The sequence below is a fragment of the Nematolebias whitei genome, chromosome 8 (assembly GCF_014905685.2).
Source record: "Nematolebias whitei isolate Nwh7 chromosome 8, NemWhi1, whole genome shotgun sequence".
NCBI classification, from domain to species: domain Eukaryota; kingdom Metazoa; phylum Chordata; class Actinopteri; order Cyprinodontiformes; family Rivulidae; genus Nematolebias; species Nematolebias whitei.
Genome location: NC_056505.1, coordinates 50,706,547 through 50,726,947, shown reverse-complemented (window position 1 = coordinate 50,726,947; position 20,401 = coordinate 50,706,547). Strand labels below are relative to the sequence as shown.

General features: G+C 43.8%; 1 protein-coding gene across 2 annotated transcripts in view; it reads right to left on the bottom strand.

Moving 5' to 3' along the window:
• Window positions 1-536: 536 nt before the first annotated feature.
• pias2 (protein inhibitor of activated STAT, 2) overlaps window positions 537-20,401 on the bottom strand; it is a 119,986-nt gene continuing 100,121 nt past the window's right edge. For both annotated transcript variants that reach the window (XM_037679952.1, XM_037679951.1), the window contains exons 12-14: window positions 11,360-11,496; window positions 11,243-11,280; window positions 537-849 (exon numbers count right to left, since the gene is read on the bottom strand). In XM_037679952.1, coding sequence (XP_037535880.1) covers window positions 646-849; window positions 11,243-11,280; window positions 11,360-11,496 — 379 coding nt within the window. In that variant the 3' untranslated portion in view covers window positions 537-645. The remainder of the gene's footprint in view (window positions 850-11,242; window positions 11,281-11,359; window positions 11,497-20,401) is intronic.

Sequence of the window (20,401 nt, the reverse complement as noted above, 5' to 3'; positions counted from 1 at the left end):
AAACTCTAGTTACTTCTCACACTGTATCTGTAAGGTTACAGACTCCTGTCTTATTTTTTTTACTGGAAACAATATGTCTGAGGCTAATCTGAAACATGTTCATGTTAAGTGTTTTGCACAGTGCCCTGAGACAACTGTTGGGACTTGGAGCTATAGAAATACACTGAATTATATATTTCAGGGACTGACTGTTTATTTTACAGAAAGATCAGTCAACCTGTTGCTCAACAGACTGTGGCAGAACAGGTAACTAAGATCAGTTAGGATCGACTTGTCAGGTGGGTCAGTTGAAAAACAGAGACCAGATCGACCAGGACTCATGCTAGTGCAAGTCTGAATGCAGCTTTTGAATAATTTCCATTATATTTTAAGGTTCTCACCTTACAAAGACGATCATAAGAAATAAAGGTGTGTTGGAGTTTGGAACAACAACAAAACATGAATATTGTACTAATTATTCATACTTTCATTTTAATAAGGGCAAACAAAAGAAAACAACTGGACAATTTAATAATAGATTAGAAATAAAATGGGCCTGAATATAATTTTATTATTGTGAAAATGTTCAGGTCTGCTGTGTAAAACACACAGTCCATGGTACAAAACATTAGAAACAAGCTTCAAGAAGGTCCAGAGAACTGTGACTCAGTCCAGAGAAATGATCTCTGATATGCTGCTGTCGGCCCCTCGGCCCCCAGTAATGACCTGCGTCTCGTGGATCGAACTGGCAGTGTGGCTGCTGGCATTGTAGAGGCTGGTGGAGGAAAGAGGAGCGGAGCTGGTGCTGGCTACAGCAGAACTCTGAATGGGTCCTGGAAGGTTGTCCAAAAACGTCTGAGTTCTGTAGTGCTGAGGAGGAAGAACAAAGCAGAATGATAATAATAATAATAATAATGTCATCACAATGTCAGCACTGTATGTTTCCATACAATGGCGAAATTAGTCTCTGCATTTAACCCATCCACCACCAGGAGGTGCAGTGGGCAGCTATTGAAAGCGCCCGGGAGGCTTTTGGGGATGAGACGTGCTGCCCAAAGACACCACGTGATGTGCAGTGACTGGGGATCGAACCTGGGACTTTTGGGTCCCAAGCCGGATGCCCTGCCTCTACACCATCTCGGCCCCCATATGATGATTCACAGAGGAAAAGATCTGACTCATGTCAGCTCTGGAACATCTCCACAGTCCTCAGTCTGCATACAGACTCTGTCGAGTCATGTGATCCAGCTTTTCAAACACACCTGTAACCAAAGGTTTTGACAATCAAACATGTACAGTAGTCCCTCGTTTATCACGGTGGATCCATACCCTGAAGACCCATGATAAGTGAAAAATCACAAAGGAGTAGTAGTAGTATAAGTAGTAAGTATAGTAATAAGTATGTATGTATATATATATATATATATATATATATATATATACATATATAAATATATATATATAAATATATATATATATATATATATAAATATATATATATAAATATATATAAATTATGCTTAAACTGAAATACGTAATCAAAATTATGTGATCATCTGCAAAGAAATAATCTGAAGAGTTTCAGTCAGGGTTTAGAGCTCACCACTGCACTGAATCTGTACTGGTGAAAGTTACTGATATTCTCATGGCCTCAGACAATGGACTTGTGTCTCTACTGGTCCTGTTAGACCTCAGTGCTGCATTTGATACAGTTGATCACAATATTTTACTACAGAGACATGACTATGATATTGGGATTACAGGAACAGCTCTGAAATGGTTTAAATCATATCTATCTGATAGATTCCAGTTTGTAAATGTAAATAATAAATCTTCTTCATACAACAAAGTTAGTCATGGAGTTCCTCAGGGCTCAGTGCTTAGACAAGTACTCTTTACCTTTTTTATGCTTCCATTTGTTAAAGTTATTAAACAGCATGGGATACATTTCCATTGTTATGCTGATGATACACAGTTATATTTGTCCATTAAACCAAATGAATCCAATCAGCTACTTAGACTACAAGCACGTCTTAAAGACACAAAAACCTGGATGACCCTTAATTTTCTCCTGTTGAACAGACAAGACTGAGGTTTTAGTTTTTGGACCTGAGCACCTGAGGAATGAATGTTTCAGTCTTTCTCCCTCCTTAGATGCATTAATCTGTCCTCCAGCTCTAATGTTAAAAATCTTGGTGTTATTTTTGATCAGGACATGTCTTTTATCCCCCACAATAAAAATTTTATTAGAACCTCCTTCTTCCATCTGAGTAATATCACTAAAATTAGAAATGTCTGATCTAAAAATGATGCAGAAAAACTGGTCCATGCATTTGTCACGTCTAGACTGGACTATTGCAATGGTTTATTATCTGGGTGTCCAAATACTTCTTTAAAACGTCTTCAGTTGATCCAAAATGCTGCTGCCAGAGTCTTGCAGAGAGTGGTGAAGGCTGCACAGAAGTCTCCGTTGGAGTCAGCCTCCCCACCATCAGACATTTACACCTCCAGATGCAGGAAGAGGGCCACCTGCATCATGAAGGACCCCACTCACCCAGCACACACACTTTTTGTCCCGCTCCACTCAGGAAGGAGGTTAAAGAGCATTAAGTGTAGAACCACTAGACTGAGGAACAGCTTCTACACTGAGGCTGTTAGACTCATGAATCTCTAACCAGAATAATCACTGTGAAAAATCACACCATGTTGCTGCTGATCTGTTTCATGTTGCTGCTGATCTGTTTCATGTTGCTGCTGATCTGTTTCATGTTGCTGCTGATCTGTTTCAGGTTGCTGTGTTCATACGTGCTCATCTGCTCACACAGACTCATGCTCATGTTCGTGCTGCTGTTCGACATAGTTTTTATGCTATTAGTGCTTAGTACATTTTAGTTTATGTTTTTCTTAGTTCATATCTTAGATGTTATTACTGTTTTTCTTATACATTTTATTGTTGGATGTAACTGGGACCCTGTGAACATAATTTCACTCCACCACATGTACCACATGGGGTGCGAATGACAATAAAGAAACTCTGACTCTGACTTAACTGGAGTTAGTAGGAGAGATCATATCTCTCCAGTTTTAGCTTCTCTCCATTGGCTCCCTGTCAAATCCAGAATTGAATTCAAAATCTTACTTCTAACCTACAAAGCTCTTAACAACCTAGTTCCATCTTATATTACAGATCTTCTTGTTCCATATTTTCCTAACAGAGCACTTCACTCTCAGACTGCAGGTTTACTTGCGATCCCTAGAGTTTCCAAAGGCAGAACGGGAGGAAGATCTTTCAGTTATCAGGCTCCTCTCTTGTGGAACCAACTTCCAGATCCTGTCCGTGAGGCTGACACAGGGTCCAGTTTCAAAATTGGGCTGAAGATTTCCTTTTTGATAAATCCTATAGTTAGGGTCGGCTTGTCATGCTGTCTTAAGGTTAGACTACTAGAGGACAAATTGACCTCATTTCCTTAAACAAATTGTTAAAATTGAATAGTTTTCATATGATATTATTTCTATCTTCTATTTACTATTATTATACTTATTTTTATCTACTATTTCTATCTATCCCAGTTCCGGTTCCGGTAAGCTGATAGACGGCAGCTCCCCCGGCTTCTCTGCAGTCTTTTATCATCAAACTGACCCTTTTTTCAAACTGGACTAAAGTTGGTCCCCCTTCCAACCGAATTCAGTGTTCAGTGACTCAGAGAGCCGGACGGGACTATCCCAAAAAAAGTATATTTAGGTCCAGGACCGGCTGCTCCCACCCCACCGGTCACTCTCAGGGTACCCTGCCGGCCAGGTGACCCCTCGTGCTGGGGAGTCGTCGCACGAAGGTCCGGTGTTTTTTACTCTTTCTCTCTGGACCCCAACGAACTTCTCATCTGGACCTTTGTGGTTCTACCTGGTTAAGACAAGAATTGCTTGGTGGTATTTTGCTGGCTTTTTACTGGACTGATCCCTCGTGGTGTCTTCATTGGTGTGGGGGAAGTGTACCTGTGTCCCCCGAACTGGTCCAGAACCGAACTGAGTTGGCTGTGGGGGACTTCATCTTTAACAGAGCCGGTCACAGCTTTTTACCAGACTGCTTCAGATATGGCTGAAGAGAGTCCAGGTTGACAGGATCAGTGGCAGCAGTTGAGCTAGGGCTAAAGACAATGACTTCAGTCTTTTCATTGTTAAAACTTAAGAAATTTGAAGCCATCCAGGCCTTAATGTCGTCCAGACATTTTAACAGAGGGTGGATGGAGCAAACACTTGCTGGTTTCACAGGCAGGTAGATCTGGCAGTCATCAGCATAGCAATGGAATGAAAGACCATGTTTCCTCAGGATGGACCCCAGTGGGAGCAAATAAAGTGAGAACAGAAGGGGTCCAAGAATCAAACCCTGTGGGACTCCGCAAGAAAGAGGTAATGAGGCGGATACATTATTACCAACCTTGACACAGAAGCTCCTGCCACTCAGGTATGAGCAGAACCATTTTAATGCAGCACCTGTGATCCCAACCCACTGTTCCAGCCGTGTGTAGTGAACTAAGCCTCAGGTCAAATCTGGCCCTGAGGGCCTTCCTGGGACAAGAACTGTTATTTCATTGATTTGAGTCCAGAAACACAAAATCAAGTCCATCCAGAGACTTTCTAAGTGTGTCCTGCACTGATCAATTGAAAGAACACTCTTTTTTATTATCATTACTATTTTACAAATGTCTTGATAATCAAAGTGCGTTTAGTTCAAACCATTTTAAATGTTGAAGTGAACTACTCATTTTAAATCAACTGTGAAACAGTATTAATGATTTTTAATCCTCATTCAAAGTAGAAATCTAGTTAATGTCTGTTACAGAGTAATTATTCATTTTCTTGATCTTCTTTCTGAAATGAGCAGGTTGTAAGTCGGTCAAACGTCGGAGACAAACGCAAACAAGTTTGTTGGAACGAACTGTCATGTTTTTAAATCCTCTCAGACGTAAATAGAGAAGCTGGCACCTGTTTCCTCCCAACTCGCCTAAACATTTCTCTTGTCTGTCTCAAAAACATTTTCTGTCTGTTCCAAAACATTTTTCTGTTTTTCTGACTTCTAGTGACCTCTTACGTCATAAAAAACACACCCCTGATTAGCTCTTTCAGCCAATCAGGACTTCCCAAATGAACCGGAAACAGAACTCTTTAAATGTCGATACTTCCTAGTTCCAACCAGTGCGGTGGGAGAGCAGTTCAGTTCGGAGGGCAGAACCGAACAGAAAAGTTGCTGGAGAGAACAGGAGGTTCCAGACATGATCCGAAGTTCTTCCGAGTCTTGTGGGAATTATGGAATCTTCCACATCTGAGTGGAAATCTGACGGGCTCACAGCTCATGCGAGTCCAACCGAGAGGTGAGCGTGGTGTGAACGAAGCACCGTCACTACTCCGGACGTTTTCCAACCATCCTACGGAGACGCTGGAAAAGCGTTGAAAGGCAACTCTACACCGAAGTCGGAATTATCCTCTGCCAAGGTAAAGAGTCGATCTTCAACTGCAAGTGTACCGAGGAAAGCTGGGTTCGAATGGAGAGTGCTGTCGTTCTTCTTCAACACACATTTCTCACACACATTTTCTCTCCACTTAACTCCTTCATTCCCCATCTTTAAAACTCTTCTATCTTGCCAGTAAATCATCCAGATATTTTCATAAATGTCTGTTGTAATTAAGCTGTGTTATTGCTTCAATCAGAATAATCACGTGTACAATGGTTGATGTTAAACTTTGATTCTGTTAATAAATGACCGCATTCATTTGATGGGTCAAAGAAAATTAACGTCTCACGTCACTGATCTCTGTCACATATCTGTCAAGTAGCTCGAAAAAGAGAGAACCCGTTTAAATTAAGTATAATATCAGGTACTTGAACTAGTCCAGATATTATAACATGTAGTGGAGCTCCGAAGCTAATGAAGCTAACAGACCTGTCTCACTACACGTGATATAAGGATACTGTGGTCAACAGTATCAAAAGCAGCAGTAAGGTCCAGGAGCACAAGTACCACAAATTGACCAGAATCATTTGATATCATAATGTCGTTACAAACCCTTACTAATGCTGTTTCAGTGCTGTGGAGTTGCTTAAAACCAGATTGAAAAATCTCAAAGATTCTGTTCTCATTCAAAAACTTGTTTAATTGAATGAAAACTATTTTCTCCAGGATTTTGGACAGGAAGGGAAGTTTTGAGATTGGTCTGAAATTTGAGCAAGTCGAAGGGTCAAGTCCAGGTTTCTTAATTAATGGATGAACTACTACATGTTTGAAAACATCGGGAACCACACTTGTCACAATACTACTATTTACAATAGTAAGAACAGAGGGTACAATCGTGGGTAGAACTTGTTTGAAAAACGATGCAGGAATGGGGTCAGCAGGGGAACGGGAGGGTTTCATCTGACCAACGACTTTGTTTAGAAATGGGAGTGAAATGGGTTCAAACTGTTTGAAGACAGCTGAGCAAGGGACAAAGACAGAGGGGTCAGTTGTGGACTGGGGGATGGATGATCTAATCAACTCTACCTTATCAGCAAATTATCTGGTAAAGTTGTTGCAGATGTCAACGGAGGCCTCCATGCTGGCAGACCAAAGCACGTTTAAAATGGAATTTACGGTATTAAAAAGAACACAGGGATTATGATTGTTTGAAGCAATGATTTGGGAGAAGTATTTGTTCTTTTCCGATTTAACGATGCTCTGATAATCTTTCAAACACACTTTTAACACGATAAAAGAAACCTGTAATTTGTCCTTTTTCCACTTACACTCAGCTCTCCTGCATAGACGTTTGGCTGCTCGAGTGGTCACGTTCAACCAGGGGTGTGGTGCCCGCTTTGGTCGCCTGATTTTTAGCGGGGCCACAAGGTCTAAGATCTTAGAGCAGGTCGCATCATGCCTACTGAGCAGCTCCTGCGTACCAATACAGGCAGAGGTTTCAGGGACTGAAGCAGCATCAGTAATGAATGCAGAGGAAAAAAGAGCAGCAAAAAAGAGCAGCAAAAAACAGCAGCGGTTGAAGAGTTAAATATCCGACAACTCTTGGCTGGAGCGGGGGATTTAGACTCATGAATAACAGAGGTTTCGAATGAAATGGGTTTGTGATCTGAAACAATAGCATCCCCAATTTCCAGATTAACCACAAACAATCCGTGAGACAGAACTAAATCAAGTGTATGGCCCTGTTGATGAGTTGGACCAACAACATTTTGCACAAGGTTGAAAGATTGTAGCAGATTTAGAAACTCCTGCACCAAAGGCTTGTCAGGACAGCAAACGTGCACATTAAAGTCCCCCAGAATCAAGACCCAGTTGTAATTGAGCAGTATTCCAGTCAGAAAGTCAGAAAATTCACTTATGAAGTTTTTGTTGTACGAGGGTGGTCTGTAGATCACGCTGCACAGTGTTGAGTTGGAGCAGCCCAGCTCAAAATACAGCAGTTCAAAACTCTGAAAAGCTACAGCCTATAGCGGTCTGCAGTTCCAGAGCTTTTTAAAAACTGTTAATAATCCACCACCCCTACCAGAAGTCCTTGGAGCATTAAAAAAGGCACAATCCACCGGCAACAGTTCAGAAAAAACACAACTCACCAGGGACGAGCCAGGTTTCTGTAACAAACATGAAGTCCAGTCCATTGGAGCAGAAGAAGTTGTTTAAGATAAAAGTTTTATTTGCCAGCGACCCCACATTCAGCAGAGCAATCTTTGTAGGACCAGTAGCTGAAGGAAAAGCTGAACACGGAGCACAGATCAGCTGTTTCAGATTTTTGGAGTTTGAAGCGCCTCCAAGGACCAGAGACGCCGCAGCTGTGCGCGCGTCTGTGGCGCAGGCCAGGCTCAACTACGGGGATCAGGCAGGACCCAGCAGGATCAGCGAAGCACCCGGACAGGTGAATATCCAGCAGATGGTCGGCAGGAGATGATGCAGCAGACAGTCCTGAGTTGGTTAAGTTCCACTGGAGACGACCAAAACCGCCGTGGCTACGCGCGCCTAGTGCCACGCGCGCCCGCTGCCACGCGCGCCCGCTGCGCATACCAGGCCCGGCCGCCTGAAGCGAGCTGGAGTTGAGTGGGTCAGCGAAGCATCCGGATGGACAGTTTAATGTCTGATGGTCAGCAGCAGAGAGCTTGATGCTGGCTTTAATCCTCACGAGACGGCCGGCACGTCTCCCACGGTGCCTGGAGCGATGTTTTCGGGCGGGCAGAAACGCTGCGCGCTTCAGGTAAACGGGCACATCAACAAGCAGAGGGGGTGGGGGTCCAGAGCCCCGATCAAAGTGGTCCAACAAGGCGGGACTTTTGCAATAGATAACTGTATATTTAAAAGTTGTTGGCGATCATAAACAAGCAGTGAGTTGATGTCACCGAAGAAAAATTACAAAAACAGAAAAAAACAATCAAAATAGACAGAGGTGAACGGCAAGCCACCAGCACCAGCGCCATCTTCCCGGAAGTAGAAGTTAAACAACTTTTCCATGATATTCTTTTTTTTTTTTTTGTAAAGTGTCTGTATATATAAAGACATTTTAAACCCTTCCTACACTCTTGCAATATTCTAAACAATGTTTCTAAACTCTAATTGCTCTAAAACAGCCCAGAATGTCATGATTTCAGTTCTCTGCCTCTGCTGCACTCAACCACCTGCAAGCGATCTCAGCCACATCCACTTCTCCGCTCTGCATGAGAACAGCTGATCAGCTGCTGGAGGAGGCTTACCATGCAGTGTGGGCTGCACAAATATGCAGCAGGTGCTAAGTAATTTAAAATATTTTAGTTTAAATAAAAAATCCATACTGATTGTGCAGCTTATCATCCATCAATCATGAATTGTGTGTCATGTCCAATTTTATTCTGAAAAATTGCAATAGAGCGAGTCCAAGAAAAATGAACCGCAAAGTAGCGAGAGACTACTGTATTATTAGGTTTGAAACAGTTGAGCATCTGTCCTTAAAAGTTCTTGATCTGAAAAATGGTCGATTTAGATGCAATCCTAATAGCAACAATATCATGCTTGGGAAGCATTTTTGTACAAAGCAATGATCACTGTACCTGTTCTCCTTTTAAAGCATTCAGTCTGCTATTTTAAAGGTTGATTCAAAGCGAATGAGAAGGCTCAGTCTAGTATCTCACTGACGAGCGTTTCTACACTTAGAAAAACTAGCAAACTAGTTCTGCCCAAAGTCAGAACTAGTTTTTTACAGGGTATGTGGCAATCATTGTGTGATTGGTAAGAGCGTTGGAGTAGTGTTTGTTTATGTAAAGGGGCTGCAGTACACTGGCTTTTGAGAGCAGTGTCTGCTGAAGGTCTGCTGGCCGAAGCTGTAAGAAAATACAGCCAATGTTATAATTGTTATATTATATTATATTGTTCCATATTTTTCTAACAGAGCACTTTGTTCTCACACTGCAGGCTTACTTGTGGTTCCTAGAGTTTCCAAAAGCAGAATGGGAGGAAGAGCTTTCAGTTATCAGGCTAATCTCTGGGGCTGAGATAGTGTAGGGGCAGGGCAGCCGACTCAGGACCCAAAGGTCCCGCGCTCAATCCCCAGTCAGTGCACATCTCGTGATGTCTCTGAGCAGGACACCCAATCCCGAATTGCTCCCCAGTTGCTTACATAGCTGCCCACTGCGCCACCTGGGTGTATCCCAGGTGCAATGGGTTAAATGCAGAGAGCCAATTTTGTCTTTGTATGGGAACATACAATGATGATAACACATAGCACTTTACATAGTCCAGCTTTAAGACTGGGCTTAAGCCTTTCCTTTTTGATAAATCCTATAGTTAGGGTTGGCTTGTTATGCTGCTATAGGCTTAGACTACTGGAGGACATATTTATCTAATTTCGTAAAATAAATAGTTTACATTTGAAATTATTTCTGTCAATGTGATTGTCAACTTGCCATTGTGTATGGTAAATGGTAAATGGACTGTACTTATATAGCGCCTTTCTATCTGATCAAGACACTCAAAGCTCTACACTACAATTGGTGTCCTCATTTACCCATTCATACAGCACTCTACTAGATCTCTACAAAGCTAATTGAACAAATCATTCTAAAGAGATTAATCAAAAAAAAAAAAAAAAAAAATATATATATATATATATATATATATATATATAAATATATATATAATTTTCTTGTAATTTTCAAATCATATGTTTTTTTTAACGATTGTCTACTGTTGTACTGATAAATATCTCCTGGAGGGTAAACTAGATCTTGGCTGCAAGTACCAAGCTGTGAAATCCTTCATTTTCTACAACTGATAGTGGTTGATCATTAATTATGAAGTTTAGCAACTTCTCTGTAAACATTCGAGCTCCAGGGCTTCAGCGATGTCTTCTTCGTGTAGCAAGCAGCCTGATTTCAGTCAGCCGAGCTCAGTCTGTTCCTCCTCAGAGACGGGCAGACTGAGCGGGGCAGATTAGACGCGGCTGGTCATGGTCAAGTTGCCTGTTTCAGGTTGAACAAAGAGTTGCGCCTCTCTGAAGCCACGGAGCTCGAATGTCCAACATAAAACTAAATTTACGATGGTTTAATGTGGCGCTATGTCTCTGCAGACATTGCACGTTGCTGTCTTGTTTAGTGGTGTTTCTAGTGTAAAATACTTCCACACAGCGGACATGTTTCCATGAAAAGTTTGTTAGATGTTAGCTGTTAGCCACAGTGCTGCTAACTCAGTCCTCACGTTGTAGCTGGCTGCAAACTATGAACTGGATTTCCTGAATGTGAGGAGGGTCTTATTACTCTGGGTTCATGAGACATGACTCCGTTCAGGAAATCCATTCCATAGTTTGAAGCCAACATGTATCATGGATCGGAAATCTCTGCAGGAAGATCGGAAAAATCCGATACGTAAATTATGCTGGTATCGGAGGCTGATACCGATATAAGATTTTTCTTCTTTCTGCACTCTTTTCATTCAATGTTTTCTTTCTCTCCTCCCACCATAGCCGAGTCATTACAACTAAACAGCTATACATATTATAGTCTGTCCTTCCCTGCGGAAAGTATTAGGTTTAATTGTAACGTTTCTCCTGTAAAGCATTGGAATGTCTCTGTTCTGTGTCGCTTCACACATCTGTAATGTAGAAAAATCATCTTCACTTTATGAAATTGTGTTTTAATGTGTGTAAAGGAAACTAAAACTGGTACTGTCATCACCCACTGAAAAACAAACAGCATATGCCTGTCTGATCACTGCAGCAGAACAGATTCATTTTAAAAATGGTAAAACTGCATGGACCATACCTGATGATCTGTCTGGATCAATGAAAACAGATCCAGACCTGTAAGACAGAGACAGGAGCACAGATGTTACAACATGTGGTGGATTGTGTGAAGGGTGAGTAGAGCAGACCTACTTACTCTGCATGTCAGCAGGAATGGCAGCCAGAGCCGATGGATGGAATGGGACTGCATAATCAGCCAGGGTTGATGTTAGACAGGACTGATCCAGGGTCGAGATGTTTGGGATCCGAACAGGGGGCTGGTAGGCCAACACTCTGACAGAAGAGAAACAACTCATTAATTTGTGCAATCTACAACCGTTCATACCTGTTCTTTAAATTTTCTTTTTTCGGCTTTTCCCTCTTCAGGGGTCTCCACAGCAAGACATCCTCCTCCACCTCACTCTGTCCTCTGCATCCTCTGTCCTCTCTCTAACTACCTTCATGTCCTCTCTAACTGCATCCATATATCTCCTCTTTGGCCTTCCTATTTGTCTGTTTCCTGGCAGCTGCATTTCTAACATCCTTCTACCAATATACCCACCGTCCCTCCTCTGGACATGCCCAAACCATCTCAGTGTGTCCTCTCTAACTTTATCTCCCAGTTGTTCAACCTGTGCTGTACCTCTGATGATCTCATTCCTGATCTTCTTCATCCTTGTCACTCCTAACAAGAACCTCAACATCTTCATTTCTGCCACTTCCAGTTCTGTCTCCTGTCTTTTTGTCCATGTCTCTGTCTCCAGACCATACAACATAGCTGGTCTCATCACTGTCTTGTAAACTTTTCCTTTGACCTTTGCTGACATCCTTTTGTCACAAATCACTCCTGAAACTTTTCTCCATCACTCCATCCTGCCTGGACTCTCTTCTTCACCTCTTTACCACATTCCCCATTTTCCTAGGCAGTGGACCCCAAGTCCTTGAAGTCCTGCACCTTTGTGACCTCTGCTCCTTCTAGCCTCACTGTTCCACCTCCTCCCTCTCATTCACACACATGGACTCTGACTTACTACGACTGACTTTCATTCCTCTTCTTTTAAGTACATACCTCCACCTCTCCAAGTTCTCTTCCACCTGTTCCCTGTTCTCACCACTGATCACAATGTCATCTGCAAACATCATAGTCCACCTGTCCTCTACATCTAATCTGTCAGTTACACCACAGCGGTGCAGATGTTTGTGGTAAGGTTTATTGCACGTCATGTTTGCTAGGCTGATAGTTAAATCTCTTATTTCATTCAATTATTGGAATTTTTAAATTTATTTATCTTGTTTTTTTGCTTTCGCACATTTTCCTGTAAGAGTACACAAGCACTTTCAATATAATTATTTTAAAATGTAGCACTGTGCTTATTGCCATTTTGGTCTTTCGACACTTGTTAGTTTTATCAGTGTGTTTGGAGTGTGTTAGTGGAATTGGCAGAACACAAAAGCTAAGCTCTCAATTTGCAACAAACTTTTTCACATTTTAAATAACGTTTCTTTCCTCAACAATCGAACTGCTGCAATTAACACTTGTAACTTGCAGCTCCATAATCTAAAACATGACATAAAAGATGTCAGTAAACAAAATCAAATGCATTGTGGGGGTCAGAATGGGCTAAATGTAAATACAGTGAGAATATTATTTTTGTTAGAGCTAAAATAAAGTTATGCCTATCGGGTGGTGGCTATGACTCACACTTGAGTTGATGCTTTATTGTGAAACTTTGCAAAAACGTCAGACATTGAAATCTTTTCTATTCTTCTCTAACCTGGCCACATGTTTAGCCATATATTATTATTATTATTATTATATTATCGCTTAGCTGATGGTTGTTTAGGTGGTGTCCTAAAAACAACTTGGGCTGCGTAGATAATTAGAGTGAATTTTGGGGGAAACCTGGTCTGATGCAGAGAGGAGGTATCAAACCTAGGGCTGTATACCGAACCGAGGTTCTTTTATAGCATCAACCGAACTGCGTCGGTCAGTGTATGGATTGAAACGTCACTCTTCTTTCGGTGTCAAGTTTCAATATGGGCTGTAACGTGTCACGTGGTTTCAGCAAGCCGGCAGGTAAAATGCAGACGCATGACAAACGGAGTACATGCTTACACCTAGAGCTGCCGTAAAGTCGTATGTCTATGGTGCTGGTGATGCCCACAGACGGGGTTCACGTGTGCAGCACGTGTGTTGTCAAACAGCTTCGATTTATGAGCAGAAAGTTGTTCCATGTTTTTCTGCAAGGGGAGAGAGAGAAGGACTGCAGCCTCCCCACCTCCTCCTCCTCTCTGTGTTAAAGTCAGCCTGTGAGTGTTAGAGAGCATGAACGGCCTGATTCGTTATCTCCACAACCGGACTCGTCTTCATCAAAGAACTCCGAGGACCGAGCAGTGTCTGTGTTTCAGCTGGTGAGTTTACGTTTGTTAACATTACTGCAGCTTAACACGTACATTGCGGTGAATTAAACTAGAATCCATGTAACACTAACTTTAAGATATTAGTGTGTAATTTTATTTTATGGTTACGTAGCTAGCTAAACTCAGAAGCTAACTAAAGATTGACAGTAACAGATAAAGCTTAGTTTGTAAAAATGTGCTCATTCATCCGGTCAGCTGCTTAAAACAGTTCACCTAATGTTCACTGTTTATGTTAATGTTCTCCTCACAGGAGGTTCTGACCCTGAGGAGGACAGAGACTGACGAAAGAAAAGTGAGGTGGGGGCCACAAGACAGTCACAAACTATGTTGTTAAAGTTTGCTGCTTTTTTCTACTGTGGAGGCTGCATGGTGGAGGTAAGATAAGCTGTAAAGGACATTGTTGACCAGTTAAGCTTTTATCTCTCAGCCTAGATCGGGCCTACTCAAATAGTGGGGCAAGCCCCCATGGGGGTGCGCGGAGCAATGCCGGGGGGGGGGGGGGGGGTGTGCATGTGACCCGGGGAACATTTTGTGGCAGGGAGTAGTTTTTTTGTTGTTTTTTTCCCACCATTCTCATTGTCAGGGTGTATTCGGCAACTGTTTGCTAAAATCTGGCAACTCTCAGTCTCACTAATAATAAAGTTATGAAGCAATATGTTTGTCTTGTCGTTTGGGGAGCCATGCTTGAACCGTGTAGCTGTGACACCTCAGATGGTGACGCTCTAGACGCTTGTCACCCACAGCATGCATGCGACAGAGAATAAACTCAAAGCGAGAGCAGTACCTGCTCCACCGCACTGTTTTTAGTTTCGTTTTGATGTGCTGCACATTTCTTTTACTTTTGCAGCTTAATAATAATAACTAATAGTTTAGTTTTTCCTGTGACTTATTTGCAGTATGATAAATGGTAGGAGCATAATATAGGCTCCCAGTGTTTTGTTGATCTTTTTTTTTGGTAAATAATAAATCTTTTTTTGTGGTTTTATTTTTTATTTATTTATTTTTTCATCTTGAGATCCTATGACGTAATCAACTACTCCAGTTCTACTCAAGTTTTATTATGTTAATGTCAAGTTTAAAAATTATGTAGTCGTTCAACCCCTAGTCTGAACGTGTGTAGAAAGCAAGCTATAGTCTGTGAAACCAAAAACAGTCCATGCTCAATAATCCAGGTATACAATCCAACATTTTTCAGTCTTTTTCAGTCAGGTCATATGGACAGTTTCTTTTTTTTGTGCTGAAACATTTCGCCTTCCATCCAGAAGGCTTCATCAGTCAAGGAAGCACACAACACAAAACTGATTCTTCTCCCAAACAGCTTACTCCAAAGTGGAACAAACCAGTTATGTTGGTGCTAAGATGGCTAAGAAACTGAAAATTGTTGGATAGTCTGTGAAACGCCATCCAATGGCTGATTTTTGTACTACAACAAGAAAGATGCACACTGTCAGAGCTGGGCACAGTTCCAGACGATGAACGGTGGATGCCCGCGGCTTAATAACCAGAGCTTCTTATTTATGTACAAAAATATGATTTATCTTATATTTAGTATGTGCCCCTCCCTGGGCTGCCACCTTACCATGGTGGAGGGGTTTGAGTGTCCCAATGCTCCTAGGAGCTATGCTGTCAGGGGCTTTACACCCCTAGTAGGGTCACCCATGGCAGACAGGTCCTAGGTGAGGGACCAGACAAAGTGCAGCCCAAAGACTCCTATGATGAGTAAAAAAAATGGACTTGATGTTCCCTTGCCCGGACGTGGGTCACCGGGGCCCCACTCTGGAGCCAGGCCTGGAGGTGAGGCACGCGGGCAAGCGCCTGGTGGTCAGGCTTTTACCCGTGGAGCTCGGCCGGGCACAGCCCGAAGAGGAGACATGGGTCCCCCTTCCCATGGGCTCACCACCTGTGGGAGGGGCCAAAGGGGTCGGGTGCAATGTGGGATGGGTGGTGGCTGAGGGCGGGGACCCTGGCGGTCTGATTATCAGTTAAAGAAGCTGGCTATTGGGATGAGGAATGTCACCTCACTGGTGGGGAAGGAGCCTGAGCTGGTGTGTGAGGTTGAGAGGTTCTGGCTAGAAATAGTCGGACTCACCTATATGCATGGCTCTGGCTTTAGAACTAGTTTCCTTGAGAGGGGTTGGACACTCTTCCACTCTGGAGTTGCCCCTGGTGAGAGGCGCCGAGCAGGAGTGGGCATACTTATTGCCCCCCATCTTGGTGCCTGTGTGTTGGGGCTCACCCCGGTGAATGAGAGGGTGGCCTCCCTCCGCCTACGTGTGAGGGGACGGATTCTGACTGTCATTTGTGCTTATGCACCAAACAGCAGTTCAGATTATCCACCCTTTTTGGAGTCCTTGGAGGGGGTACTGGAATTTGCACCTCATGGGGACTCCCTTGTTTTTCTGGGGGACTTCAATGCTCACATGGGCAATGACAGTGAGACCTGGAGGGGTGTGGTTGGGAGGAACGCCCCCCTGATCTGAACGCGTGTGGTGTTCTGTTGTTGGACTTCTGTGCTCGTCATGGATTGTCAATAGCAAACACCATGTTCGAGCATAAGAGTGTCCATATGTGCTCTTGGCACCAGGACACCCTAGGCCGCAGTTAGATGATCGACTTTGTCATCGTCTCATCTGATCTGCGGCCACATGTCTTGGACACTCGGGTGAAGAGAGGGGTGGAGCTGTCTACTGATCACTACCTGGTGGTGAGTTGGCTCGGATGGTGGGGGAGGATGCCGGTCAGACCTGGCAGACCCAAACATGCTGTGAGGGTTTGCTGGGAACGTCTGGTAGAGTCTCCTGTGAGACGGAGTTGTAACTCCCACCTCCGGGAGAACTTCAAACATGTTCTGGGGGAGGTAGGGGACATTGAGTCCAAGTGGGCCATGTTCCGTGCCTCTATTGTCGAGGCGGCTTACCGGAGGTACGGCCACAAGGTTGTTGGTGCCTGTCGCGGTGGCAACCCTCGAACCCGGTGGTGGACACCGTCGGTGAGAGATGCTGTCAGGCTGAAGGAGGAGTCCTATCGGGCCTTTTTTGCCTGTGGGACCCCGGAAGCAGCTGATGGGTACTGGCAGTCAAAGCGACATGCGGCTCGGATGGTCGCTGAGGCAAAAACTTGGGCATGGGAGGAGTTTGGAGAGGCCATGGAGAATGACTTCAGTACAACTTCGAGGCGATTCTGGTCCACCATCCGGCGTCTCAGGTGGGGAAAGCGGTACGCCACCAACACTGTTAATAGAGGGAGTGGTGCGCTGCTGACCTCAACTCTGGATGTCGTGGGTCGGTGGGCAGAATACTTTGAAGACCTCCTCAATCCCACCGGCACGTCTTCCACTGAGGAAGCGGAGCCTGGGGACTCTGGGTCGGGCACTCCAATCTCTGGTGTTGAGGTCACCGAGGTGGTTAAAAAGCTTCTCGGTGGCAGGGCCCCAGGGGTGGATGAGATTCGCCCGGAGTTCCTTAAGGCTCTGGATGTTGTAGGGTTGTGTTGGCTTACGCAACTCTACAATATTATGTGGACATCGGGGGAAGTTCCCCTGGATTGGCAGACTGGGGTAGTGGTCCCCCTGTTCAAAAAGGGGAACCGTAGAGTGTGTTCCAACTGCAGGGGGGATCACGCTTTTAAGCCTCCCTGGTAAAGTCTATTCGAGGGTTCTGGAGAGGAGGTCCCATCGGATGGTCGAACCTCGGATTCAAGAGGAGCAGTGCGGTTTTCGTCCTGGTCGTGGAACACTGGACCAGCTTTACACTCTCACCAGGGTCCTGGAGGGTACGTGGGAGTTTGCCCAACCAGTCTACATGTGCTTTGTGGACTTGGAGAAGGCGTTCGACCGCGTCCCTCGGGGAACCCTGTGGGGGTACTCTGGGAGTACCGGGCCCTTTGATACGGGCTGTTAGGTCCCTGTATGACAGGTGTCAGAGCCTGGTTCGCATTGCCGGCAGTAAGTCAGGCTTGTTCCCGGTGAGAGTTGGACTCCACCAAGGTTGCCCTTTGTCACCGATTCTGTTCATAACTTTTATGGACTGAATTTCTAGGTGCAGCCAAGGTGTTGATGGGATCCGTTTTTGTGGCCTTAGGATTGCGTCTCTGCTTTTTGCAGATGACGTGGTCCTATTGGCTTCATCGGATCGTGATCTACAGCTTTCACTGTAGCGGTTCGCCGCAGAGTGCAACGCGGCCGGGATGAGGATCAGTTCCTCCAAATCCGAGGCCATGGTCTTGAGACGAAAAAGGGTAGAGTGCCCTCTGCGGGTCAGGGAGGAGGTACTGTCCCAAGTGGAGGAGTTCAAGTATCTTGGGGTCTTGTTCACAAATGAGGGAAAAATGGAGCGTGAGATCAATAGGCGGATAGGTGCAGCGTCTGCAGTGAAGCAGGTGCTGTACAGGTCTGTCGTGGTGAAGAGAGAGCGGAGTCAAAAGGCGAAGCTCTCAATTTACTGATCGATCTACGTTCCCACCCTCATCTATGGTCATGAGCTTTGGGTTGTGACCGAAAGAACGAGATCTCGGATACAAGCGGCCGTGAGGGTAGGGTAGGGTAGGGTGAGAAGCTCTATCATCCGGGAGGGACTCAGAGTAGAGCCGCCGCTTTTCCACGTCGAGAGGAGCCAGTTGAGGTGGCTCGGGCATCTGCTTAGGATGCCTCCTGGACGCCTCCCCGGTGAGGTGTTCCGGACACGTCCCACCGGGAGGAGGCCCAGAGAAAGACCCAGGACATGTTGGAGAGACTATGTTTCTCGGCTGGCCTGGGAACGCCTCGGGATTCCCCCGGAGGAGCTGGACCAAGTGGCTGAGGAGAGGGACGTCTGGGCTTCCCTACTTAGGCTGCTACCCCCGCGACCCGACCCCGGATAAGAGGAAGAAAATGGATGGATGGATGGATGGATTTAGTGTGTGCAGCTTAGAGACAGGTGTGTTCTGTAGCCTGAGAATTACGGTATGTATGAATTTAAAGAAAAAAAATGTTGAAGATTAATGTTGGTTATAATTTAGATGAGTTCACAGAAACAAAATACATATCAAATTTGATAGAAAGATCTGATGGCAGCAAGTCCACAAACCAATGCAATGTCTTTGATTGGAGCTAAAGTCAGAAGGAAATCTGGAAAATCCTTTATCTGTACTGCAATTACATTAGAAATTTATCAATTCTAGGGACAGGTCAGGCTTGTTAAAATAAATAATTTCTAAAAAAATAGATTAGAAATTAGTTCCACTGTATTTACCGTATTTTCTGCCGTACATGTCACACCACCCTATAAGTCGCATCAGTCCAGATATGGCTAAAAAAAGTGGAAAACCATAAATAGGTCGCTTCACCGTATACGTTGCATCTATTAAATGTCACCGCTGACACGTTGCATTTGTTACGCATCACCGCTGACAACCCAGAAATGTGGGCCGGTGTTCTACCAAAAATCGATGGGCTGCCAAACGGCAGCCGCGGGAGCGTGCACTGGAGGACTTTAACAAGAATTTAAGATTAACACTTAAAAACAATTATTTGTTTGCTCGAAATTATAGTAAAGGTGTGTCTGTTGTTTTTCAAACAATTGATACTGAGCTGAAAAAACAACTGTTGCTCCTAAGAGCAGAATATGATAAACAGTCCAGTTTCAGAGCTGCATCCAGTCTCTTAAGATTAAAACAAAACTTTTACGAACAGGGGGACAAAGGTGGAAAACTCCTAGCTTGGCAAATCAAACAGCTTGAAGCAACAACCTCGATCACATCAATTGTAACAAAGGACAAAACTCTAATAGATCCAAGGGATATTAATAATACTTTTAAAGATTATTATCAGAAATTATACGATACTCAAGGAAATTTAGACCAAATGGAATTAGATAAGTTTTTGAATGGGCTACATATCCCTGTCATTGCAGATGATTGTAGAGTAGACTTAAATATAGAAATAAATAAAGAGGAATTAGCACAGGCCATTGAAGGAATGAGATCTGGTAAGCAAGCAGGACCTGATGGTATCCCCATTGACCTTTATAAAAAAATTAAGGATAAATTGCTGTCACCCCTTCTTGATATGTTTATGGAGTCATTTAAAAAGGCATCCTGCTCCCTCTTTGAGTCAGGCTTTAATTATTCTGCTGCCAAAACCAGGTAAACCTCCTAATAAGTGTGAAAACCTGAGACCTATCAGTCTACTTAACTCTGATCTCAAAATTGTCTGTAAACTATTGGCAAAAAGGTTGCAAAGAATTCTACCAGGCATAATAAATAAGGATCAAAGTGGGTTTATAGTTGGGAGGCAAGGATATCACAATATTAGAAGGGTCCTGAATATTATTTGGCTCAAAAAGAATGCTAATAATATGATACAGCTCTTCTCTCATTGGACGCCGAAAAGGCTTTGATAGGGTCGAAGGGCCCTATCTTTTTAGCATATTGGAAAGGTTTGGTTGTGGAAGTAACTTTATTAAAGGGGTTAAAATATTATATAATAATCCAACTGCAGAAATAGTGTCAAACAAAATATTTTCAAGGGCGATTCAAATCAGGAAAGGATGTCGCCAGGGATGCCCTCTCGCTCCCTTGCTATTCACACTGGCAATTGAGCCATTGGCATCAGCTATTCGCCTACATCCGCAGATCCCCGGGATCATGGTGGGCCCTGTAGTGAACCTGATCTGACCTCAAATCTTGATCAGATGAACAGAGACTGTTATTTCATTGACCTGCATCCAGAAATACAGTTTGAGCCATCTGGTGACTTTCTTTCTTGAATTAATCAAGTAGAAAAGACAATTCTCTATGATCA